The 25,239-nt window shown below is 49.7% G+C and overlaps 1 protein-coding gene across 1 annotated transcript in view; it reads right to left on the bottom strand.

The window, feature by feature from the left end:
• GRIK3 (glutamate ionotropic receptor kainate type subunit 3) overlaps window positions 1–25,239 on the bottom strand; it is a 250,880-nt gene that overhangs the window by 7,294 nt on the left and 218,347 nt on the right. Inside the window, exons 12-15 of the mRNA XM_061412479.1 lie at window positions 19,993–20,111; window positions 17,398–17,615; window positions 6,193–6,415; window positions 5,428–5,678 (exon numbers count right to left, since the gene is read on the bottom strand). Coding sequence (XP_061268463.1) covers window positions 5,428–5,678; window positions 6,193–6,415; window positions 17,398–17,615; window positions 19,993–20,111 — 811 coding nt within the window. The remainder of the gene's footprint in view (window positions 1–5,427; window positions 5,679–6,192; window positions 6,416–17,397; window positions 17,616–19,992; window positions 20,112–25,239) is intronic.

Raw genomic sequence — 25,239 nt, 5'->3', positions numbered from 1 at the left:
CTGAGGGCAGGAACCAGCAGTTTCATCCTATGAGCCCAGCCTCCAGCTCTAGGCCTGGCTCAGAGTCAGGGCTTAAGAAACACTTGATGAATATATGGATAACCTCTGTGAAAGGGGTTCCCACTGAAGGGAGGAGTCACTTTGCTCCCATTCAGGAAAGTCTAGTACAGATTTCTCACTGGGAAGGCAGTCCCTGTAGGGCTTTTGCTGGCTTGGGTCCCTGTGGGCATCCAAGAGGGACAGCTCAAGTGCAGCACTGCCCACAGGTATCTGATGGCAGTGGCTTCTACAAGACCAGCTGCCAGAGGCTGTCCCATGGCTTGTCGAGAAGGCAGCAGGCTGTCAATGCCTCAACTTGCCCGGGGAGGCCTGGGCATCAGCACTCAGATAGGTTGTAGTTAGGTCATATGGTACTGGGGAACGAGGACTTGGCTTTGAATTCTGTCTCTTACCCTCCGTGTGACCTCACCAAGCTTCCTCTTGCTCCTCTACTAAATGCAGGACATCTTCCCTCCTTACCTCCCCTCTTCATTCTGCAACTATGTACCGAGACCTACTCTGTGCCATTTTCATACTGTTCCTACTGTTCGTGGGGTTCTCAAGGCAAGAATACTGAAGTGGTTTGCCATTCCCTTCTCCAGTGGATCATGTTTTGTCAGAACTCTCCATCATGATCTGTCTGTTTTGGGTGGCCCTACACAGCATGGCTCATAGTTTCATTGAGTTATACAAGGTTGTAGTCCATGTGACACTGAAAGATGAACTCCCCAGGTCAGTAGGTGCCCAATATTCTACTGGAGATCAGTGGAGAAATAATTCCAGAAATAATGAAGAGATGGAGCCAAAGCAAACACAACACCCAGTTGTGGATGTGACTGATGATAGAAGTAAAGTCCGATGCTGTAAAGAGCAATATTGCATAGGAACCTGGAATGTTGGGTCCATGAATCAAGGCAAATTGGAAGTGGTCAAACAGGAGATGGCAAGAGTGAACGTCGACATTCTAGGAATCAGTGAACTAAGATGGACTGGAATGGGTGAATTTAACTCAGATGACCATCATATCTCCTACTGTGGGCAAGAATCCCTTCGAAGAAATGGAGTAGCCATCATGATCAACAAAAGAGTCCAATGAAGTACTTGGATGCAGTATCAAAAACGACAGAATGATCTCTGTTCATTTCCAAGGCAAAGCATTCAGTATCACGGTAATCCAAGCCCTGACCAGTAATGCTTAAGAAGCTGAAGTTGAATGGTTCTATGAAGACCTACAAGACCTTCTAGAACTAACACCCCCAAAAGATGTCCTTTTCATTATAGGTAACTGGAATGCAAAAGTAGGAAGTCAAGAAACATCTGGAGTAACAGGCAAATTTGGCCTTGGAATACGGAATGAAGCAGGGCAAAGGCTAATAGAGTTTTGCCAAGAGAACACACTGGTCATAGCAAACACCCTCTTCCAACAACACAAGAGACGACTCTACACATGGATATCACCAGATGGTCAACACTGAAATCAGATTGATTATATTCTTTGCAGCCAAAGATGGAGAAGCCCTATACAGTCAGCAAAAACAAGACTAGGATCTGACTGTGGCTCAGATCATGAACTTCTTATTGCCAAATTCAGACTTAAATTGAAAAAAGTAGGGAAAACCATTAGACCATTCAGGTACGACCTAAGTCAAATCCCTTAATGATTATACAGTGGAAGTGAGAAACAGATTCAAGGAATTAGATATGATAGACAGAGTACTTGAAGAACTATGGACGGAGGTTCATGACATTGTACAGGAGACAGGGATCAAGACCATCCCCAAGAAAAAGAAATGCAAAAAGGCAATGGTTGCCTGATGAGGCCTTACAAATAGCTGTGAGTAGAAGAGAAATGAAAAGCAAAGGAGAAAAGGAAAGATATAGCTATTTGAATGCAGAGTTCCAAAGAATAACAAGGAGAGATAAGAAAGTCTTCCTCAGTGATCAGTGCAAAGAAATAGAGGAAAACAATAGAATGGGAAAGACTAGAGATCTCTTCAAGAAAATTAGGGATACCAAGGGAATATTTCATGCAAAGATGGGCACAAAAAAGGACAGAAATGGTATGGACCTAACAGAAGCAGAAGATATTAAGAAGAGGTGACAAGAATACACAGAAGAACTGTACAAAAAGATCTTCATGACCCAGATAACCACAATGGTGTGATCACTCACCTAGAGCCTGACATCCTGGAGTGCAAAGTCAAGTGGGCCTTAGGAAGCATCACTATGAACAAAGCTAGTGGAGGTGATGGAATTCCAGTTGAGCTATTTCAAATCCTGAAAGATGATGCTGTGAAAGTGCTGCACTCAATATGCCAGCAAATTTGGAAAACTCAGCAGTGGCCACAGGACTGGAAAAGGTCAGTTTTCATTCCAATCCCAAAGAAAGGCAATACCAAAGAATGTTCAAACTACCACACAATTGTACTCATCTCATACTCTAGTAAAGAAATGCTTAAAATTCTCCAAGCCAGGCTTCAACAGTATGTGAACCGTGAACTTCCAGATGTTCAAGCTGGTTTTAGAAAAGGCAGAGGAACCAGAGATCAAATTGCCAACATCTGTTGGATCATTGATAAAAGCAAGAGGATTCCAGAAAAACATCTATTTCTGCTTTATTGACTACACCAAAGCCTTTGACTGCGTGGATCGCAACAAACTGTGGAAGATTCTTAAAGAGATGGGAATACCAGACCACCCAACCTGCTTCTTGAGAAATCTGTATGCAGGTCAGGAAGCAACAGTTAGAACTGGACATGAAACAACAGACTGGTTCCAAATAGGAAAAGGAGTACGTCAAGGCTGTATATTGTCACCCTGCTTATTTAACTTATATGCAGAGTACATCATGAGAATTGCTGGGCTGGATGAAGCACAAGCTGGAATCAAGATTGCCAGGAGAAATATCAAGAACCTCAGATATGCAGATAGCACCACCCTTATGGCAGAAAGTGAAGAAGAACTAAAGAGCCTCTTGATGAAAGTGAAAGAGGAGAGTGAAAAAGTGGGCTTAAAGCTCAACATTCAGAAAACTAAGATCCATGGCATCTGGTCCCACCGCTTCATGGCAAATAGATGGGGAAACAGTGGAAACAGTGTCCGACTTTTCTTTTTGGGCTCCAAAATCACTGCAGATGGTGACTGCAGCCATGAAATTAAAAGATGCTTGCTCCTTGAAAGAAAAGTTATGACCAACCTGGACAGTACATTAAAAAGCAGAGACATTACTTTGTCAACAAAGGTCCGTCTAGTCAAAGCTATGGTTTTTCCAGTGGTCATGTATGGATGTGAGAGTTGGACTATAAAGAAAGCTGAGCGCTGAAGAATTGATGTTTTTGAACTGTTGGACTCTTGAAAGTCCCTTGGACTGCAAGGAGATCCAACCAGTCCATCCTAAAGGAAATCAGTCCTGAATAGTCATTGGAAGGATTGATGTTGAAGCTGAAACTCCAGTGCTTTGGCCACCTGATACGAAGAACTGACTCATTTGAAAAGACCCTGATGCTGGGAAAGATTGAAGGCGGGAGGAGAAGGGGATGACAGAGGATGAGATGGTCGGATGGCATCACTGACTCAATGGCCATGAGTTTGAGTAAACTCTGGGGTTGGTGAAGGACAGGGAGGCCTGGTGTGCTTCTGTCCATGGGGTCACAAAGAGTTGGACATGACTGAGCGACTGAACTGAACTGAGCTGAACTCTGTGCCAGGCACTGATGTTCTAGGTGTTAGGAACAGAGCAGTGAAAAATACAGACAAGGTCCTAGCGCTCAGGGAACACTGATGATGGGATAGAAACAGATAATATACATGTGAACAAATAAATAGTTTCAGAAAGAGATAACTATTAAGAGAATAAAGCATTGAAATGGGATAGAGTTGGGTGGGGAGTGGGGATAGGTGGGAAAGACTACTTGAGCTTCAGCTGATGACCAGAAGACTCTAAGAATATGGGGCTCTGGGAGAAGCACAGTGCAGGGTACTGGAACAGCATGTGCAAAGGCCCTAAGGCAGAAAATGTGCTTGGCTGGTTAGGGACTAAAAACGTGGCCAGTGTGTGTAGAGCAGAGTAAGAGAGGGGAGAGTGGGAAGGAGGAAGCTGGAGAGGTATAAGAGCTAGATCCTGTAGGCTTTTTAGTGGAATTTGGAGCGCATTTCAATTGTAATGTAATTCTAATGTAACCTAAAGGATTTGATTGTTCTTCTTAGATGAATCATAATTTTTAAAACCATTCCCAATTATTGAACATTTAGGTTTTCTCACATTTTTTTTTCACATTACAATGAACACGTCAATGAACATTCTTGTCAATAAAATTGCACATGTTTTGGCCACTTCCATTGGGTACATTTCTAAAAGTAGAAATTGACTGATCAAAACATGTAGCCTCCTTTAAAGACTCTGGCCATACTGCAGAGTTACCTTCCAGAAACTTACACTCTTGGACTCCTCCTGAGCAATGTGGTAACTTGTCCCTTTTCTCACACCTGTGAGAACTTGAACACCAAGAATTATCTTTGCCCTTCCTCTTTGCTCACTCTGGCTTACTGATTAGAAACGACTCCACTGAATTTTGGGTGGATGTGTAAGTGCATCTTATACAGAAGACTTAACTGCAATCTCCTTCCACACTTGTCCTATCTCCTTTTCAACTTCCCTGTGAGAAGAGCTTCCCCACAGACCACTGGCCCTCCACTCAAGGTACACATTCAAATCACTCCGTACACTTTCTTAAGAAGCCATTCCCAGGGGCCACCACAGACTAATTAAAACATAGTCTCTGGGAGTGAGGCCAGGGTATTAGCACTTAAAACACTTTCTCCCTGTGATTCCAATTTGCTACTGGGACCCAGAACCACTGCCCAACCACACGTGAATTAATCAGAGGGGGTGAACCTAGCAAGCTTGGGTTAACCCTCTTAACTCTTTTTCTCTGTTAAACTTTTGATTATGGAAATTTCCAAAAATATGCAGAAGTGAAGAGAACAGTATAATGAACCCCTATGTAAGCATCACGAAGCATCCACAATTACCCTAGAGGGGTTTATGCAGGGGAACGACATAGTTCGAATTAAGTTTTAAACAGGGCACCGGCTGCTGTATGGAAAGCAGCTGGTGGAGAGAAAGAGAGGAGGCAGGAAGACCCGACCAGGCTAGTGTGTGGTCCAGCTGGGGATGATGGGCATGGCCTAGCATGGAGCCAGCATGATGGGAAAGCGTGCAGAATGGGGCTGGTAGGGCTTCCTGGAGAATGGGACGCAGAGTGGGCTATGGGGGAGGGGTGGGATCGGACACCACCTTGCCCCTGGCACCTAAGGAGTGTGAAGCCAGTGTGGCCCCTGATCTGTTCCGTACCTTCCCCAGGCCCGCTCCAGTTCTTGGAGGTTTACCTGCTCTCGCTCTGCGGTCTTGCGGAGCTTGTACACAAACTCGCCCACAGCCACCAGCACAGACAGGACCAGCCCGGCGGCGAGGACGATGAAGATGCCCCCGATCTTCTGGATGCCCAGGGCGCTGGCCTCTTTGTTTTCCTCCTCGGGACACCCGCTGCCCCGCCACCACTTCTCCTTCATGATGTGCAGCTTGTCCTCCTCCTGGAGCTGCAGGATGGCAATGGTGATCTTGTCCCGGTACGGGGAGCCTGGGTGGGGGAGAGGGGGCCCTGGCCATCAGTGGCCTTCAGCCCGTCTGTGCGCCCCCTCCAACACCCTGGCAGGGGCTAGCCACTGTCACTAGCCCTCTCAGCACACTCTTCCGAAGGGGACCCCCAGTGCCAGGAGGCCCCTCTTTTAATTCATCAATGGTGTCTCCACGGATCCAGGGTGGAGAGTCTTGCCTATGAATCCCTGTCCCCGCAGGCCTCTGGAAGGCCCAGTGTTATCTGAGCTGCCTCAGCAGGGATGAGGTCAGAGAGAGGAGGCAAGACCTTAACTGACCCCCATCTCTGTGTCTGCCCCCGGGTCTCCTCTGCTCAGGCCTGCGCTGACCGCATGAGGCTTATGACTCTGCCGTTTTGTTTCTGGGCTGAGCCCTTTCAAGGCTCAGGGGGTGATCTGAGAGAGGGAGTGGGAGGCCACGTGTGTGCAAGAGTGAACCTGGGGGTCTTGCCCACCTCTGTCCCCCGCCGCCCTCCTGTCTGCAGCCCCTGTGCTCACCCATGGGCGTGCCGATGCCATAGCCCTTGGAGTCGATGAGGCCCCCGATCTGGGTGAGGTTGCAGTTCCTCTGAGTGACGTACTCGATGGTGGTCGATTCCATGAGCAGCGCGTAGTCGGCGGTCAGCGTCCGCTGGATGCCCTCCTCGTTGTTCTTCACCAGCGCTGAAGGTTTGCTGCTCATGAAGGCCCACATCTTCTCGAAGGTGGAGATCTTGGATTTCTGGGCCACGGGGAAGCAGTGGGGGTGATGCACACACAGTTACTGACCACACAGGGGCCAGGCACTGCTCACTCTCAGCAGGGCCTGGGTCACTGAATCCTGTGCACAGTCCTTAGAGTGAGTGAGTTCCACCCACTGCTCAGATGTGGAAACTGAGGCCCTGGGAGGGTATGTCCTCAAACACGTGGCATCTGATCGTAAAGCTGAGAGTCAGACTCAGGTCCACCCACATGGAAACCCTTGACTCTTTGCTGTGGCACAAGAGGTCTTCAGGCTTTTCTTTAAAAATTTATTTCTCTAAGATTTATTAAACAATTAAACACATGTAGGTCATGTTCCAAGTGCTTTACCTGCATGAACTCACTGATTCTTCCCCATAGTCAGAGGGGGCAGGTATGGGTTGGCCAAAATTTTGTTTTGGTTTTTCCATGGCGTCTTATGGAAAAACCCAAATGAACTTTTCGGCCAACCCAGTACTATCACTAGCTCCAGTTTACAGATAAGAGAATGGAGTTTAGCTGTGCCTCAGTTTGCCTGATTTACTCAGACACAAACTGGCAAAACCGGGCTATCTGACTCCAGAGTCCATGCTCCTAACCACTGAGCTTCCCTGCCTCTTAGAAACCGCTGTGAGGATGGCCAGGAAGGTGGGTGGATGCTGAGGAGGGCAAAGCTCGGTGGATTCTGGGCCCCCTACTCCCACTTCAAGCAGTCCCTCTTATGCACCATGTTCTTGGGGAACGTTTGTCTCAGGCAAGGGTTCCTGTTTGTTCTCCATCAATATAGTGAAAAAGAAGCAAGGTAAGAATTGCTGAGAGGGCAGGAGAGTAGGGGTAGTCAGAGCAGGTAGTCTGGACGCCCCCTCACCCTCTGGTTCCAGGGTGTCCCGGGCTGGATGCTGCTGCCTGGGTGGAACCAGCATCCTTGAGAACAGGCTGGTGTGTGGACTGTTGTGCTTGATCCCCAGCTGGGGGAACTCAGGGAGGGCCTGGGGCCAGGAGAGGTTCAGTGTCTCTTGCTGCCGGAAAGGACTGGGCAGAACAAGGTGCATGCCTTCATGAGATTTCTTGGGATCTTAGTGTCTGCCGGCTGCCTGCTCCCAGCAGGGATCAGCCCTCCATGCATCCCAGGGGAGCAGGTGGCTCTGCAGTCCCCACTGTCCCTGGCTTTTTCTGAGTCTGGCTGTGCCTGTCTGTGATATTGGCCTGTCTGACTGGCACCTGGCCCATTTCCAGGGTGCGTGATGGCATGAGTGTGCTCCAAGAGGCTGGTGTGGGGCTGGGGAGAAGGGAGAAGCTGTGACTGTCAGGAGTGGTGGGGGAGGGGGCTGGGAGGACAGTGGACCTTCGACTCTCCAGGTGCCTCCTAGTTTTAAGGGCTGTCTCTCCAAAAGTGCCTGGGGAGGAGGGAGCCCCAGAGCAGCAGGCAGCGCCTCACTCGAGATTCCACCTGAGCCCAGAATCTCTTGAGTGCCAGTGATGCCGCCTTTGGGCATAGGGTCTGAGGGCACCTTCACAGACACTCTCCTCCTGCAAGTTTATCTGCCCTGAAGCCGAAGGTCTGGGAGGGCTCAGATGCCTGGAGCCCCTCAGTGGGTTCCACTGGAGCAGCAAGCTGGCTGATCCCACTCCTGCCTATCCTCAGCCTGTCCCATGATCAGCTATTCCTGCTCCTCAACTTTTTCATCCTCCTGTAGCCCCAGATGCTCCCCACCCCAACCCCACACTTAACTGCTCTTGCCCTTAGGAACATTCCTGATTTTCAGCTCTTTGGACTCTCCAGACATCTCTTATTTTCTAGATAACTTCTGCTCTGCCCCCTCCAGCTTTTCCCTCGGGTCTGCTCTAACTCTGTCCCTTTTCCTGCCCAGATTATCATAGTCTGAAGCTTCAAACTGGCTCCAATGATCGCTGTCCCTGGGATTCACACCCTGGTGAGATCCCTTCCCCTGCAGTGTGGGCTGGGCCCAGTGACTTGCTTTTAACCCCTGCTCCCCAGGAGTGATGGGCTTCCCTGATAGCTCAGCTGGTAAAGAATCTGCCTGTACTGCAGGAGACCTCGGTTTGATTCCTGGGTCAGGAAGGTTTGCTAGAGAAGGGATAGGCTACCACTCCCCTATTCTTGGGCATCCCTTGTGGCTCAGCTGGTAAAGAATCTGCCCGCAATGCGGGAGACCGGGTTTCCATCCCTGGGTTGGGAAGATTCCCTGGAGAAGGGAAAGGTTACCCAATGCAGTATTCTGGCCTGGAGAATTCCATGGACTTTACAGTCCATGGGGTCGCAAAGAGTTAGACACGACTGAGCGACTTTCACTTTCACTTTTTCCACGAGTGATGGGAAATCTCACATCTGAGATTAAGTTACAGGAGAGGCTGACTTCTGCCTTGCTTGTACTCTCTCTGGCTTGCTGCTCTGATGGAAGCTCACTGCTATGCTGTGAGCTGCCCCGTGGAGAGGTCCACATGACAAGGATCAGAGGGCAGCCTCTAGCCAACAGTCAGTGGGGAGACGGAAGCCCTCAGTCCAACAGCCTAGGGGGAACTGAAGGCTGCCAACTATTACTTGAGTGAGTTTGAAAGCTGGACCTGGAGGTGCAGCGTTAGCCACCACATGGATCCTGGCCTGTGAGAGGCCCTTTGCAGACGACCCAGCTATGCTGTGCTGATTCCTGACCCACAGACTGAGAGATCATAATATTGTTGTTTTAAGACACTAAGTTTGGGGTAATTTGTTATGTAGCAGCAGGTAACTGATATACTCTCTTACACACATGCTGACACAAGCTGCTTTTATTCCCAATATAGTCGCTTTCTCAGATAATCAGTTGCAACTATTCCTCTAATAAGATTATCCAAGTCCAGTCATTCCTGCTTCCCAGGGACACACGGCCTCAGGCACTCTGCTTTCTTGGTTTGTTGTTGTTGTTTAGTTGCTAAGTCGTGTCCAGCTCTTTTCCAATCCCATAGACTGTAGCCCATTGGGCTCTTCTGTCCGTGGGATTCTCCAGGCAAGAATACTAGAGTGGGTTGCTATGCCCTCTTCCAGGGGATCTTCCCAACCCAGGGATTGAACCCAGGTCTGCCACGTTGCAGGCAGATTCTTTACCACCTGAGCTACCAGGGAAGCCTGAGATATATAAAAACTAAATACTATTCTCTCATCAGTGATTTTAGCACCTCAACTCCTTTTCCATCCCAGTCCCTCCTGCTTTCCAAATTCTCCTTCTTCTCCTAGAGGTGGGAATTAGGAGTGGCTGAGGCCATCAGGGCTCCCCTTCTATCTCCCAATGTGTCCATCCATCCAACTATCTATCCTTCCATCTACATATCCATCCACCCACCCATCCACCGCCCATCTATTCTCTTTTTGTCATGTTTGTATTCTCACCTATGCTCTCACACTATCTACACACCAGTTCATTCTACTAACTATGCAACTATCCACCCAGTCTTTTACCTATTTATCCATCCACCCAATACCCACCCATTCTCTTGTCCACCTACCCATCACCAACCATCCCGCCATCTCTGCTCCTCACCCAGCTTACCCACTCATTCTCCCCACAACTAGCCATCAGTATCTTGACAATGAACCATTCAGGGAGCCTTGTCCCATTCCCTCTGTGTCAGAAGGGATGAACTTCTCCTGTTTCTGGAAACCCTTCCCTGAATCCTCTTCCTTAACACCCCAACACCTAGTTCCTCCTATACACAGGCCTGCCAGACATCAAAACATATGCTCTTCCCAGGAGCACCCCATCATAAATGTAGACAGAAATTCCCATTGGAGGCTGGAGTGGGGAGGGACTGGTATTGGGGCTGATGGGCTTTGAGGAGAGACGCCTGCAGCAGGTAAAGGACCAGGATGAGGACGATGGGAAAGGACACCGGAGAACTTGGGCCAGTTCAGGTGAAAAGTAACAATAGAGCGGGGAGCTGGCTGTGATACTGATTTCCATAGCTCCTGCTCTCCTGGCTCCAGTGTCAACAAATTCACTGTCTCCATCACCTGCAGGCAGATGAGCCCGAAACCTGCCTCCCCAGAAAGGCCAGCCCCTGTGTTGTCTCATATCTTGGGATCCCCATTTTCCACAAAACCCACTCATGGTTTCTAATTCCCCTTAGATTCTGTCCCGTCCTTAAGTGATATTCCATGATTCCGAGTACATCCCTGAGAAACTTCCTTCTGGTACCTCTGAGGCAGGGAGGGTTACAGCCAGGGCCCTTCCTGGAATCTCAGCCCCTCTCCCACCTTCCTGGGCCGGGTCACCAGCGGTCCAAGTTCCATCACTGGCCCAAGTAGTGACCACCCCAGGGGAGGTCCCACATCACTATGGCTCCAATGCAATCCTGCCTGTCCCCCAGCTCCAGTGGGAACCTTAAGAAGCGCTGTTTCAGGGCCAGTCACCCAATCAATTAATGGAATCGTTTGGAGCAGCTGATACAGGGCGACACGCCAGGATGGAGAGGCTTTTTTTATCAGTGAAATTGGCAAGAAAGTAAGTTTCAGGCTCACGACTTTCAATTCTAGCCTTCTCAAAGAAGTAAATTGATTTTCCCCAACTGAAGATATTTAATCTTGAGAATTTAACATTTCTGTACAAGAAAATGTATATAGGTATATATATATATATATATAAACATAAATCAATTCCAAAGGGAGCTGAATCTCAGGGAATGTATGCGGGGAGGCAGTGGCAATGTGATTCCATGCGAGACCTCGGGTATTTTCCATACTGGAGAGGAGACCTTTTCCCAGATTAATTGGCTTTCTTATCCCTGGATGTGGAGTCTTTGGCCTTATTGGATCCACATACTCGAGCATCATGTCTCTTGGGTTATTTTCATGGGCATCAGGGGGCTTCTTGAGGCCCCCACCTCTGCCCACCTTCCCAGCACAGACTTGCTGATCCTTTGGCCTAGCAGCTGCTTCTACAGACTGCATGAGGCCCTGAGGCTGGCCCGTGCAGGGGAGAGTCAGGAGGTAAGGGTTGCAGACTGGCCCCTGTAGGGAGAGTGAGGAGGTGAGGGCTACAGGCGGGGGATGGAGGTAATGCGAGAGGTTGGCCCCACTGCACGGACTCTGGTGTCACACTTACCTGGGTTCAAATGCCAACTCCTTCTGTGACCACAGGCAAGTGATGTTACATCTCTGAGCCTCCCTTTCCACATGGGTAAAATAGGGATACACTTAGCATAGAGCTAAGTTCCTAGGATGTGCTTGATAAATGGCTGGCATCATTCTATCTTTTTAAGCCTCCTTAATTCTCTTTAAGGCTCGGTTTTCTCATCCAGAAATTGGGGATAATAATTTCTAGAGTGCAGAGTTCCTATAGAAATGAAATGACGTAAGACTCAGTGGTAGAAAACTCCAGGGCTGACAGGGTCCAGGCAGGGATACTGTAAATACGTCAAGACAGCTGAATGGAGTTCTGGTAAGCTGAGAGGGCGAGTGCCCTCCTGGCTCCCAACAATCTGTCTCTCTGCATGAGCGCTGGTTCAGGGATACTCCATCTTTCATGTTTTCAAGAAGCTGGATATGTGACTTTTTAATGCAAAAGTCTCCCTATTTTAAAATGCTGATCACTAAATAATATATATAAGAAATATCTGGCCCCTAAAATCATATCTGTGGGCTCAACAGGGCTGTGTATCACCGAAAATAAACAACAAAAAGAGCTGACATTCATTGCATGTATATCCTGTGTCAGGTATGGTTCGAAGTTGCTTATATAAATTATCCCATTTAATCTTCTCAAAAATCACCTCTATGGAGGGGGCGGGGGGAGTATCATTGTTATACCCATTTCATAAGTGAGAAAACCGAGGCACAGAGAGCTCACCAGTAACTGAGTCATTCTCAATAACATCCCATCATCTTCGGGCCGACCCTGCACCTGTTGCTGCCCCTCGGGCCACCTGCTCGGTGTCTCTTCTATTCTGAGGGCTTCTGGGCTCCCCTGAAGTGCTCGGCTCTGCGCAGAGGTACACAGCCAACCTGTGACAGAGGCACCAATCTCCTCCACAATGCCCCCTGGACCTCATCCGGAGGGACCTGGAAGATGAGAGGTTCTCCAGGTGTCTACTGGCTGTGGTTTCTCCAGGGGGCTCCTGTTTGCCTCAGGAGGGGACTACAGGGAAAAAGGAGAAAAGGAGCCAGCCAGTTTGTCCATCTTCTGGGTCAGCCATACGGAGGGACATCAGGGAAGAAAGCCTTTGCCTCTGTGTGCCTGGCCCTGGTCTAACCACTGTATACACGGTAGTTCATTGAATCTCCTTGCGGCACAGTGGGACTCAGGATCCATCATCCAGGTGAGCAGACTGAAGCTCAAAGGAATAAAATGACTTCCCCATGGTCACCCAGCAGAGACAACAGCCAAGACTCAAGTCCTGGTCTGTCTGACTCTAAGACTGATGTGACTTGACTGTGCCAGGCTGCACCACACCCAATTCTGCCTGGTCACTGCATTTCTGTCCTATTCTGCTTCTGCTAAGTGCCATCAGAGAGGCCAGCAGTCAGCTCAGGAGGAATTAGAGGTGGAGCTCGGGAGCACCCTCCTGAGACTTCCAGCCCAGGGCAGAGTCTGTTGAGCAACTGGAAGGTGGGAGTTGGACTGGACGGCCTCTCCAGGCACCTTCCAGACTCAGTTGCTAGGATGGGGCGACACTATGCCCTCAGTGGGGCCTGATGGTGCCAGGGACCCTGGGAGCCTGGAAGTCTTGGTCCCCAGCTCTGTCGCTTTCCTAAGCAGCTGTGGCTCACACACAGTCTCTCCCACGTGTGATGTCTCTCCTACTGCAAGACCAAAGAGGGCTAAATCCTTGGAGAAGCTGCCTTCCGACACCCTCTGTCTTCAAAGCTCCCCAGCCCTCCCTGCCGAGAACACGCTTTCCCCACATACTCCTTTACATTTTTGCCTACATATTTTTACAGCCAAACAGCGCTTTCAAAGGCCTCCTTTTTTATCTCCTAATTAATTTTTATCTTCCAAGACGGAGGGAGCACAACAGAGGAGACGCTGTTTGTGATGCTTGCTGCTCCCTGACAACTCTTCAAATGAAATTTCCTTTGGAATGACGGGCTGCCTCCAGCCACGCGTCTCCCAGGCTACAGAGTAGGGGGCAAGGGATCTGGAGCCCCGCCCCGAGAGACTGGCGCCCCACTTCCTGCAGTTGCCATCTTTGGATGGGGATGCATTCTCTGCCTCGAGTGCTCCTCTCCATCAGGGGGTGCTTTTTAAGACGGTTTGCAGCTTAACCTGGAAACAGGCTAACCGCAGAACCAATGTTCATCTGCCCTGGGCTCTGGAACCTTCAGGGATGCTCCCTGCTGGGCTCCTAGCCTCAACACGGTCTCCTGTGTTTGCTTTACTTGCTTCCTGCCGACTTTTCATTCCACCCTTTAATCCAGCAACGGTATCCGCTCAACGTGCAGTATTTAAGCAACTACAATGTACCAGGACTGTTCTAGGCTATGGAAGATACGGCTTCACTCTTCCCCCAGGGAATTCCTGGATGGTAGCTGGCTCCTTGGAGAAATGCTATGGACACAGGGACAAAGAGCACAGGCCTCTGAGCCAGACTACCTGGGCTCAAACCCCAATGCTGCGTTTCACCCGCTGTTAGATATGAGGCAAGAAGTATGAACTCAGGTTACTTTCGGATCCTTCCTTTCACTGTGTGTTCGATGTGGGGGTGGTAATAGTGTCTGCCTTCCAGGGATGTCATGAGGATGATAGGTGTGAATACAGGTAAAGTGCTCAGAACGTTGCCTAGCACACAGTAAGTGCTCAATAAATGTTACTGTAATTGTGGACTTTGCCAGTGTCTCCAGGACATCTAACGGCAACCTCTGGAGCCAATTCCTGTTCAACCCTAGTGCCAACCTTGCAGTACACACTCATGGGCAGGGGAGAGGCCCACCTCTCCAGGAGAAGACCCTAGAGGGACTGTGGGAGAGGGCAGTGTGTGTGCAGACAGAGTAACCGACCATACATCAGCTCCTTTGAGCCTTGATCAATTCACCCAGCCCCTCTGGGCCTCTGATTCTCTAGGTTTAGCTCAGGTTTCCTTCCAGCTCTAATTTGAAAGCTACCATAAGGAGGCTACCCCCAGGCCTGGTACAGGTGTGGGGGAGGCGGAGGGCTTGGACTAAGCAAGGCAGGGTGGGGCGGGGCAGGGAGGAAGTAAGTTTGTCCAGGGACCTTCTGGGAGGATCTTTGCTTCTAGCTTATCATCCAAGGTGTGGTTAATGTAGCCACACTCAGGTTCCTCTCTGTCTACATAACAGTCCCATGGCTGGTGCCATTGGTAGGGAGGCTGGGCAAGAAGCACTTCATTTGAATTAAAGCAGGATACAAGGTGGCCAGACAGCAAGCGGAATTCACTGGCGATCAGGAGAGTGAGGAAGGGGAGCTGGTTCTTCAGGGGCTGTGCAGTTGCTCTTCCTGGCCCAAGGCCCCAGTGAGCCCGGGCCCTTCCGCCCCAGCATCCCAGCTGGGTCGTAGTATCTGCATCCCTCCCCTGCCCTCCTCGTTGCACCATTTGCAGGGAAGGTGGGTGAGGGCGGTGCGGGCTGCGGGAGGTGCTGCTTGATGCCGAGGACAGTAGCTCGGTGGGGAGCAGGGACCGGGCTCTTGGAAGCCAATCTGAGCATCTTAGCATGGAGGGAGGCAAGGGCATCCAATCAGCGCCAATGAGCCTGCACTGGGCTTATTTATGCTGCTTCTCTTTGATCGGGAGCCCTGCTTAGAGACGGGCTCATGTGTAATGCATGAGGGATGCTCTGGCATAGTCAAAGGGCTGGGCTGCAGCCTGGGGATTGGCAGGAGCAGGCGTGTGCATGCATGTGCGCACACACACACACACATACATGGGCCATCCTCCCACTCACACTTATGTAAGCACACCCATGGGGACATTTAAGCAGACAGACATGTGTGCACTCTCCACATATATATACATGTAGACCCTCGAGCTCATATTTCACACATAGTCACGTGTCCACATGCCCAGATCACAGGGACACAGGCACACATGTGCCCACCAGTGCATATATGCAGACACTTGTGGTCAAGCAGAAAGACACACGAGTACCCAGACAGGCTGACTCGTACGTAGGTACACATGTGCATATACATAGACACATTATATACTGCTACATGCACCGTGCATGCAGTCACATACTCACATGCTTGCTCACCCTCATGAATACATACACAGGGTCCCAGAGAGCCCCCAGTGTGCTTATGACAATGCTTTATCTCCCCTTCACTATAAATAAATACCTGGGGGTGACCTCACAGGAAGACTGCGTTTGCCAGTAGCAGCATTCCAGAGGGGAGTCTGTTTTCTCTTGTTCCTCCTCACTAAGCACGGAACTGCTTCTACTTTTGAGAAGGGAGCCCTGTGGACTGTACGCTGCCAGGCTCCTCTGTCCATGGAATTCACCAGGCAAGAATACTGGAGTGGGTTGCTATTCCCTTCTCAAGGGGATCTTCCTGACCCAGGGATTGAACCAGGCTCTCCTGCATTGCAGGCAGATTCTTTACCACCTCAGCCACCAGGGAGAGCCCATAACAGGCGAGGTCAGGGTAGCATGTAGAGGAGGGGAATGGATTGCAGGGGAGGGGGAGGAGAGTGGCCATGCCCAGGAGGTAGAAGGCTTTCCACCCAACCCTTTCCTTCTCTTCTCACTCAGGCCTCACTGGAGGCTCAATCCATCACTCAGAGGTTCAGCCTGGAAGGAGGCAAGGGCTAGGGGATGGGGAACCAGGACCCAGTGGAAGGGAAAACACCCTAGGCTTTCAGACTGACTGAGTGCAATTGACTACTAAATAAATACATGAATGAATGGACTCAGAGCCACAGAGGTCCCAATCCTGACCATTTCTGAGAAATCATTAGAGTAGTGATTCTCAAAGTGTGGTCCCCAGACCAGCAGCATCAGCATCATCTGGAAACTCATTAGAAATGGACATTTCCAGGCCCTGCCCCAGGATCTGCTGAATCAGTAACTGCAGAGGCTGGGACCCAGCAACCTGGGGTTCCCCGAGCCTTCCAGGTGATCTGGACACACACTGAGTCTGAGAACCACGGCTTAGAACATGGGCTCTGGAGGAAGGCAGACCTGGGCCAGACCCAGGCTGCTTCAGCTGTGAGTCCTTGGGACAACTCCCTTAATGGCTCTGATCCTTAGTTTCCAAACGTGTGAAATAACTGCAATACCTACTTCACGGGATTTGTCACGAAGATTAAATGAAGCCCAGTGCAGTGCCTGGCCCACTGTGAGCTCTTAGTGGTGCCAACTATAGTTATTATTACTTTAATTTACTGGGGAACATTTATAGCTACTGGTAGTCAGGGTCAGCCAGTTTCCTAAACCCTCAGCTACTCTCGTAGAAGGTTAAAAAATGTAAGGAAGTGAGCCAGTGCTTTACAAAACAGGAGACGCAACGAAGTCATGGCCAGATCCCCATGAAAGCAGGCACCTGAGCAGGTGACAGAGGCTTTACCTGGACACCAGCATTCCACGAGTGTAACATGCTGGTAAACATTCGTAAACGCTTGCTCAAGTTTTAAGCCTTCCTTGGAGGATGCACCCCTGCTGTCCCCTCGGTGTTTCCCAGCTCACCCCAAGCTTAGGTCAGCCTCCTGGAGATGAAAGCCCCTGAGATGCCAAGCCAAGGGCAGGGAGCCTACTGGCTCCAGGGCCTGTTTGTGTATTTTTGGGGCCACGCTTCTCCTTCCCCCTTCTCCAGCTTCCTTTGATGTTCTCCTCTGATGATTTAGGGAAACACAGCATATTCATGCTGCTTGTCTCAGGTATGGAAACTTCTAGGATCTGTGCTGGGACCATCCAGTTGGTCAAATCACTACAGCTCCCCAAAGTCAATTGTTCCTAAATAGGGAGGGGCTGAGCCCTTGGGATTTCTGGCTCCGTGTGATTAAGGAAGGACAGTGAAGGGAGGGAGAGGGTCTCACCTTGAAGAAGGTCATGGTGGCCCCGTCTTTGACTGCCCCATACTCGATTTTGGTTTGCTTGGCCAGGTCATCCGCAGAGTCTATGGGTGATTCCATGCGCTCCACAGTCAGAAAGGCAGCCAGGTTGGCCGTGTAGGAGGAGATGATGATCAGCGTGAAGAACCACCAGATGCCACCAATGATGCGTGTGGACAGGGCTTTGGGCATCAGTTCAGACCCTGGGAGGAAGGAGGAGACAAAAAGTCCCTGAAAATGCCCAAACCAGGGCTGCTCGGTCCTCTGGGTCACAGACTCCACTGATAATCTAGTAACAGCTGAGACTTCTTCCTTAGACCAGGGGTTCTCAAAGTGTAGTTCCTGGACTGACAGCATCACCTGGGAACTTGTTAGAAAGGCACACTCTCAGGTCCCACCCAGGACCTACTGAATCAGTAACTTTAGGGATGAGGCCCAGCAATCTGGGTTGAGTAAGCCCTCTAGGTGATTCTGATCTGGGCTAACATTCAAGAACCACGGCTTGACAAAAACACACACAAGCAGAATGTTTATTTCACAGGCGTGTCAGACCCTCTGACGCGTGTCTGTGAACCACACGTGCGGTCCCAGGCTCTGAGCACCTGCATATGTCCCAAGTTCAAGAACCCCTGGGTTCTTGAGTAAATCCTGCTCTCAGCTCTCTGTGTGGTCTTGTGCCTGTCATTTTCTCTCTTTGGAACTCAGCAAAGCATCGTCCTTCCTCTGTCCCAGCCTCACAAAAATACCACGGTGCTGCTGCAATGACATAATTTGAGGAGGAAAGTGTGTTGGAAATGCGAGTGGTATACAAATATAAGATTGCTGTATGATGCTTTGCAGGCGGAGAAAAATCAACATTTTTCGAAGCTCTTTGCTGAAATAGAAAGAGTGCCGATCACTCTTCCTTCCCGACCTTGGGTGCGGAGCACAGTTTAGCTGAAACCTTCTAACTGAAGTAATTAACTAGGCGGCTTTCAAGAGATTTAAATAGCAAGTGACTCCTGAACTTTCCAGAATATTTGGACCTGCATCTGAAAAGCGTCTGTTTTGATGTGGATGATTTTTTTTTTTCTCAAAGAAATCACTCAAGGGAGAGTTTTTCAAATACATACCCATTTTTCTCCCTCCTAATCAAAACCTCGCGGGGAATACATCAGGGGCCAACGCTTTGAATAGCAGCAGGAGGTGGAAGAGAAGCTATTACTGTGTGGAGGGGCCTTCAGGTTCTTTCCTAACTGTCACTGAGCAGAGATGATGGACAGAGCAGCAAGGTGAGGCTTCAGGACGCTCATTAGTCGTGGGGACAGAATGAGGCGCTTCCCCCTCAAGCTGCCTGTCACTTCCCAGCTGCTGGAGACCACTCCCCCACCCCCACCCCAGCCTCATCCGCCTGGCCCTCCCCCACACGAGGGGCTGGAGGTGCCCCCAAAGAGAATGACTTATTTCAGTTGTTTGCTTGGTGAGCTCGGTCAGGCTCTGTTGGATCCCACCCCTGGCCTCTGTCACGGCTGAGAGTTTGCTCGGGTCCAGGGTCCTTCATTCACAGGGCCTGGCAGGTCGTGGGCACTCAGGACATGCTGAGATAACATCAGTCATGCACGCCTGCGGCACTTGCTGGTAGATATCACTGAGGACCAGGGTTTGTGCCAGGCCTTGAGGATACACATATGAGAGAGGGAGAGGGACATTCTTTGCCCCTTGGATCTCCTTCCCTCCTTGGCCCCCTTTTTGTCCCTTTGTGGGGCCCTAACCCAGGCAGAGACTTTGGTCCTTGCCTCCCTCCTCATTCCCTGAGATAAGAGGCTCTGACAGTGGCTCCGTAGACAGAGGCAATCCGCATTTGGCTTCTGGTCATCAGGGACTGTGGGGGTAGGGTTCTTCTGGGGGTCTTTCCTGGCTGGGGTCCCCTCCCGCTCTGCTTGTCCTCCAGCCTCTGCTCCTTGCAGGTGCTCTGCTTTCTGAGATATTTGAGCAGCTGCAAATCTTTCCAGAAGCTAGGCTACCAGCGGGGGGTGGGGTGGAGTGAGGGGAATGGTGGTGGGGGGGGGCAGGTACCCTATCCCAAACCTCCCTCAGGAGGATGTGAGAAAAATGGCATCCTTCTGGGTATACCAGGTCTGATGCACTCAGGCTAATGGCCCCACCACAAATGTGCCCCCTTCCTTCTGCTGGGCTCCCCAGAGCTAGGCAGTCACCAAGTCCAGTCCCTGCTACATCCTGAAGTTCTTAAAGTCCATCTCTGGCCTCCACTCCCGCAGCCACTACCCTGGCTCAGGTCTCACCATCTCATTTCTGCAGTGGCCTTCCACCCAGGCTCCCTGCCTCCAGTCTCCCTCCATCCTTAGTCCAACTTTGCTCAGGCAGATTCTGTGGCGGTGAGAATCAGGGGGTTGACTGCAGGAGGCAGGATGCTGTATGTCCGTCCCAGCTGGGGCAGGAGGGGCTGGGGATGAGCCCTGCCCACTGCAGGTGTTGGCATGTGCTTCAGCCTCAGACGGTGAGCCAGTCCAGCTAGCCCCAGCAGAGGTGGAGCTCGGGGACCTGGTAAAGGTGTCTGCACCCTTCTAAGGGCACACATACCTTGTTGCATCAGGGACCCCATTCCGAACCAGAAGCTGTTCAGCAGAGTGAAGTTATTTTCCACCACCTCGGAGCCTGGGTTGCAGGGGTGAGCGTCATACCACTCGTAAGGGCTGAACCTGCAGCAGGAAGAGGGGAGCAATGAGCCAAATCTTCGGGGAGATGGGAGGAAGGGGTGTTCACGCCTTACAAGCTGGCGGTTTAGCAAACAATGATGTGCCGACCACTTTAGCATCAATTCCCTCATTGTTCTGCTAGGGAGTCAGGGAATGGGAAACCAGAGTCATTTTGCTTCTCGTTTTTTATTGTTAGTGCCCTTTTCTGGTGATAAAAGTAATTCAGCAGTATCTCTTAAAATTAAAAGTGCACATGCCCTTCAACCTAGCAATTCTGCGACTCATTATCCATCGTAGAAAAAACACTCTTCCAGGAGCATAAAGAGAAGTGCATGGGGGTGTTTATCAAAGCATTGTTTGTAATAGCAAAAAACTGGAAACAAGCTAAATGTCCTTCAATAGAGGAATGATTAAATAGACTACGCCACCATCACACTCTGAAACCGCACGCAGCCGTTAGAAGAGATGCACCAACAGGGAAGGATCTTCAACACATATTGTTTGTTTTTTTTAAGTGATAAAAATAAGAACAATATGATCACATTTACATAAATAGATTCCTGAAGACATAGTTGCGTACCTATTTACGTGCATTTGAATACAAATGCATATACAGTCTGGAAGGATCCAGATCTAAAAAAACACCACTATTGACCTCTGGGGAGGGGAAACGCAGAAGAAATTTCATGGAAGCCTGTTGCTTTGTGTGTATTGCATGAACTTTGAAAAATGAAAATAGGCTTTTAAATTACTTGTGTACTTTGAAAACCTTGAAATGGAAAAATAGTAAAATACACTCTTCATAAAATATTCAGACGGTATAAAACACACTGAGAAAGTGAAAGTACTCCATGATCCCACCTCTTGGGAAGAATAATGTGTTCTATCGTTTTTTTCAGATTTTTCTTTCTGAATATACAAATACATGCATGACAGAAAAAAAAAACTGTTATTTAAGCCTCCCCGGCCCCATTGCCTTCTAAGGAAGAGAAGACCTGATAACTGGAGGGGTTTTTGTTTATTGTGTGAATTCCAGTTGAGAAAATGTAAGTTGGAGGAAGCTGGAACACTCTGGGGAGACTGAGAGACTCTGGAGAAAGTCCCCACCAGTCTAGAGTGGTTGGTGTGACTGGTGTGGTTGACGTGGCTGAAGTGGCTGATGTCGGTGTGTTCAGAGTGGCTGGTGTAGGGTCAGATGCTGAGATGAGAGACCCGGAAGGAGACACATGTCTGATGGAATTTTCTTTTGTTTTGTAAAGTGTGATGCGTTTTAAGAGTGAGGCTGTGACTTTCCATCTCTCTTCTAAAAGCTTTAGTAAATTAAACATTGATCACCAAAATGCTCACATGAAAAGAATTTGGTTTTCACGAAGTGGAAAGATCCTGCAAATAGGAAATTCCAAAGTAAGGCTTCAAATCAAGATGGGGATTTTCAAAGGGAATGACCATGATCTGGCTAGAGGCTCTAAAAATCCACAAGGAAGAGATAGAGCATGAAGAGAGTGGAGATGAGAGGCTGTTGTGAGAAGGGTTTTAGAGAAAGCCTTTGGAGAGCTGTGCACTCAGGGGCCCCTGCATTCCCACAGTGAAGTCTAGGGAGAGTGGCTTCCACAGGGTGGCTGGGAGAGCCTGGAAATGGCTCTGTAAGGATGTGGTGGACGCTAGCTGGGAAATCTGGAGGGCAGGGGTCGGGCTGATGCATGTTTTCTACGAGAGTAAGTCCTTGCTGCACAGGACTGGCCTGCAGGCCTAGCACGGTCAGGGCTGAGGTTGTTTTCCTGGACGAGATGGGCTTATACAGAAGAGAGACCCATCACGACTCGTATCCAAGAAAGGCAATGAGACTCCAACAGAGAGAAGCCATAGGGCGGGGGCTGCTGAAGGACCAGGCACTGAACAGGGCGTGGGCAGACTAAGGAGGTACTGCCAAAGCAGACCCGCAAGGGGGCAAGGGGAGGAGTCTGAACTGTGCATGACGATAGAAACGTGGAGACTCAGCCTTCTAACTTCTGAGTTGAAGGTGTGTTTGTGCTACAGAGAGAGACCTAGGGTTTCTGTGCCCTGGAAGTGATCCAAAAAGTGACAGGTCCCAGCAGAGCTTTCACTGGGGCAAAGAACTTCTCCTCTGTACACACTGGAAGGTGTGTGAGTTAGTCACCCAGTCGTGCCTGACTCTTTGCGACCCCGTGGACTCTAGCCCACCAGGCTCCTCTGTCCATGGGATTCTCCAGGCAAGAGTACTGGAGTGGGTTGCCAGTTCCTTCTCTTGGCAGGTGGATGAAAAGTGGGTGAGGGACAAAGCAAAGGTGATTTCTGATGCGATCTCATAAGCCCTGCTTTTTTAATGTACATACACACAATATATATGTATATAGATAGATAGATATGATACATGTAATCATCCTTTTACATAGAAAAAATCACATCATACCATAATAATGTCTTAGGTCTTGATTTGTCACTTAATAAGCCACCACCCTCTTTCTAGAACCATTACTCCTAATGCCCTTTATTCTCTATAACTACTTAACAGGATTTTTTTAAAAATATTTTTAACACTGAAGTATAGTTGATTTACAAAGTTGTGCCAGTTTCAGGCACACAGCACAGTGCTTTAGTTCTATATGTATATTCTTTTTCAGATTCTTTTCCATTATAGGTTATCATAAGCTATTGAGTATAGCATGTATTATAGTATAGCGTTTGCTATTATACAGTAGGTCCCTGTTGTTCTACTTTCTGTACAGTAGTGTGTATGTATTAATCCAAAACTCCTAATTTTTACCCTCCCCTCCCCACAGTTTCCCACCATCCCCTTTGGTAGCCATAAGTTTGTTTTCTATGCCTGTGAATCTCTTTCTGTTTTGTGAATAAGTTCGTTTGTATAATTTTTCAGTTAATGGGTGTTTTTAACCACTCCTCTTTTGTTGACACAGCCTGGCCCTTTTTCCCACTGTGATACACTCTGCTGAAAGAAACATCCTTGCCCACACTTCTATGAGTCCCCAGGCCAAAGGGCAGCCTTGTCTAGGGCTTTGCTGAGAAGGCTTTCTAGATTCATGGAGGACTGTAAAGTGAGCCAGGGTTTCCCCAGTGGTTCAGCAGTAAAGAATCTGCCCGTAGTGCAGGAGCCGCAGGAGACATGGGTTTGATCCTTGGGTTGGGCAGATCCCCTGGAGGAGGGCATGGCAACCCACTCCAGTATTCTTGCCTGGAGAATCTCATGGACAGAGGAGCCTGATAGGCTACAGTCCATGGGTAGCTCACACAGAGTCAGACATGACCGAAGCGACCAAGCACGCACATGCATGTAAAGTGAGGCTCAGTGGTGACTTTCAACAGGATACATTCCTGGAGGTGGAATTTCTTACCATGATAAAAATAACTGGTCTAGAATGGGTCTCCGGGTTATTAAGTCTTGTTGTAGACCTGGGTCCTCACTACCCCTTGAGGGCAGACAGCGCAGCAGATGCCTACTTCACAGGTGGGGAGGCAGCCTGGGCCCTCCAGCTGGCGATGGTCCTGCAGTCAGGGGGTGGAGGAGCCCAGATTCCCACTCCAGTGCCCCAGGAGGACAGAGGGGTGGAATGGCTGCTGGACAGTAAGGAAGGTGCCACCGAAGTGAATGATGGATCTTGGATTTATGGCTTGCGGCTACAAGGGGTTCTCCAAGTTTTGCAAGTCAGTGGGAGAGACTGACTTGGAGATACCCTGTCTCCCCTGAAGGGTGAAGGCTAAACTCCAGCCCCAGATGACAGGTGTAGACAGAGCACCAACTGTGGCTGGGATCACCTCTTCCCTGGGGCTCTCATCTGTACTGGATTTGGCTGGAATGTGACTCCTGGGGGGCTGGACTGGCGGCTCGCCCTCAGTCCTGTTTCCCGGGTCAAGCACTTAGGATTATCTCCTTGTCGTGAGTGCCAACTGGCCTGGTCTCCGTGATGGCAAGCATCGTCCCTCCCCCCTCCTTCCCTCCCTTCCTCCTTCTCTCCCTCCCTCCCTCCCTGCCTCCCTTTTCTTCTCACAGAGAAAGGCCTTGGTCAGTGCCTAGACTCCAGTGCTAGCCAGGCATAGGCCAGCCAGTTTGTACGATGGACAGTCCTGTGTCTTGCTGGAGCTGCCCAGAAAGAATCTAGACACCTACTCACCCTTCGCAGACCCTATCTCTTGCACAGTTGTGTCTAGCTCTCTGGTAGCCAGCAAGCAGAGGTCCAAAGGACACAGGGCATACAGAGGGAGGGGACAGAGGGCCACTTTCACACTACAGATGGGCTGTGCTTGACCTCAATGGCATTCTAAAAAATCAAATTAGTGGCTACTTATAAAAGCCATGAGGCATCACATGAAGATCTGAAACTCTCTCTAAAATCATGAACCCCCACAGCACTGGCCTGCATTCCTGCTTGGCATGGTCTGTTGGAGCTGAGTGGTAATGACCCTTTTCTCCGGGTGTGTGCTGGAGTTTGCCTCAGTCCCCACCACCCCTTGCTGCCTACCACCCAGAGTGCTTCACTCCCTCACGCTTCCTGTGTGTGCCATCCCTGATTAAAAGTCTGGCAAGTCTTGGTTTGAAGCCCAACTCTGCGACAAAAGGCTTTCTGGCTTACCCCCTCTGAGCCTCAGTTTCTGCTTCTGTAGAGTGGGGATAATTATACTGACCTTACCAGGACTGCTGTAAGGATTTGACAGGATGGGTGTGAATTGTGTTGTATGAGTGGTACACTGATAATCGTCCTGTGATGCTATTCATGGCTCTGTGATCAAGACCCTTGTCCCTCTCCTCTCTCTCCAGGCATTCTGTGTCATTCCAGCAGCTCCAGAAATCCCTTCTCTTACAGAAAGTCTTCTCATCCTGACCTTGGGAGGAGGGGCTCCTACCTGCCTGGCCAGAAGGTAAGGGGTGGAAAGCAGGCTCAGCTGCAGGGGATGAAAGGCCAGGAATTGGAGGGGGATGGGATACACATCAAATGAGCAAAGCTGATGCTGGGAAAGCTCGAGCTGTTTTCGAGGGGGTGGGGAGCCAAGAGGCCGGCTGGCGCTGCTAAAATTATGGTGAGAGCTCTGGAGAATGGCTCCTGGCTTTCAAAGGCTTGTTAGACCATTAGAGACAAGAGGCATAATGAAGGTCTCT

This window comes from Bos javanicus, chromosome 3, assembly GCF_032452875.1.
Source record: "Bos javanicus breed banteng chromosome 3, ARS-OSU_banteng_1.0, whole genome shotgun sequence".
Classification (NCBI taxonomy): domain Eukaryota; kingdom Metazoa; phylum Chordata; class Mammalia; order Artiodactyla; family Bovidae; genus Bos; species Bos javanicus.
This window is presented reverse-complemented; position numbering and strand designations above follow the sequence as displayed.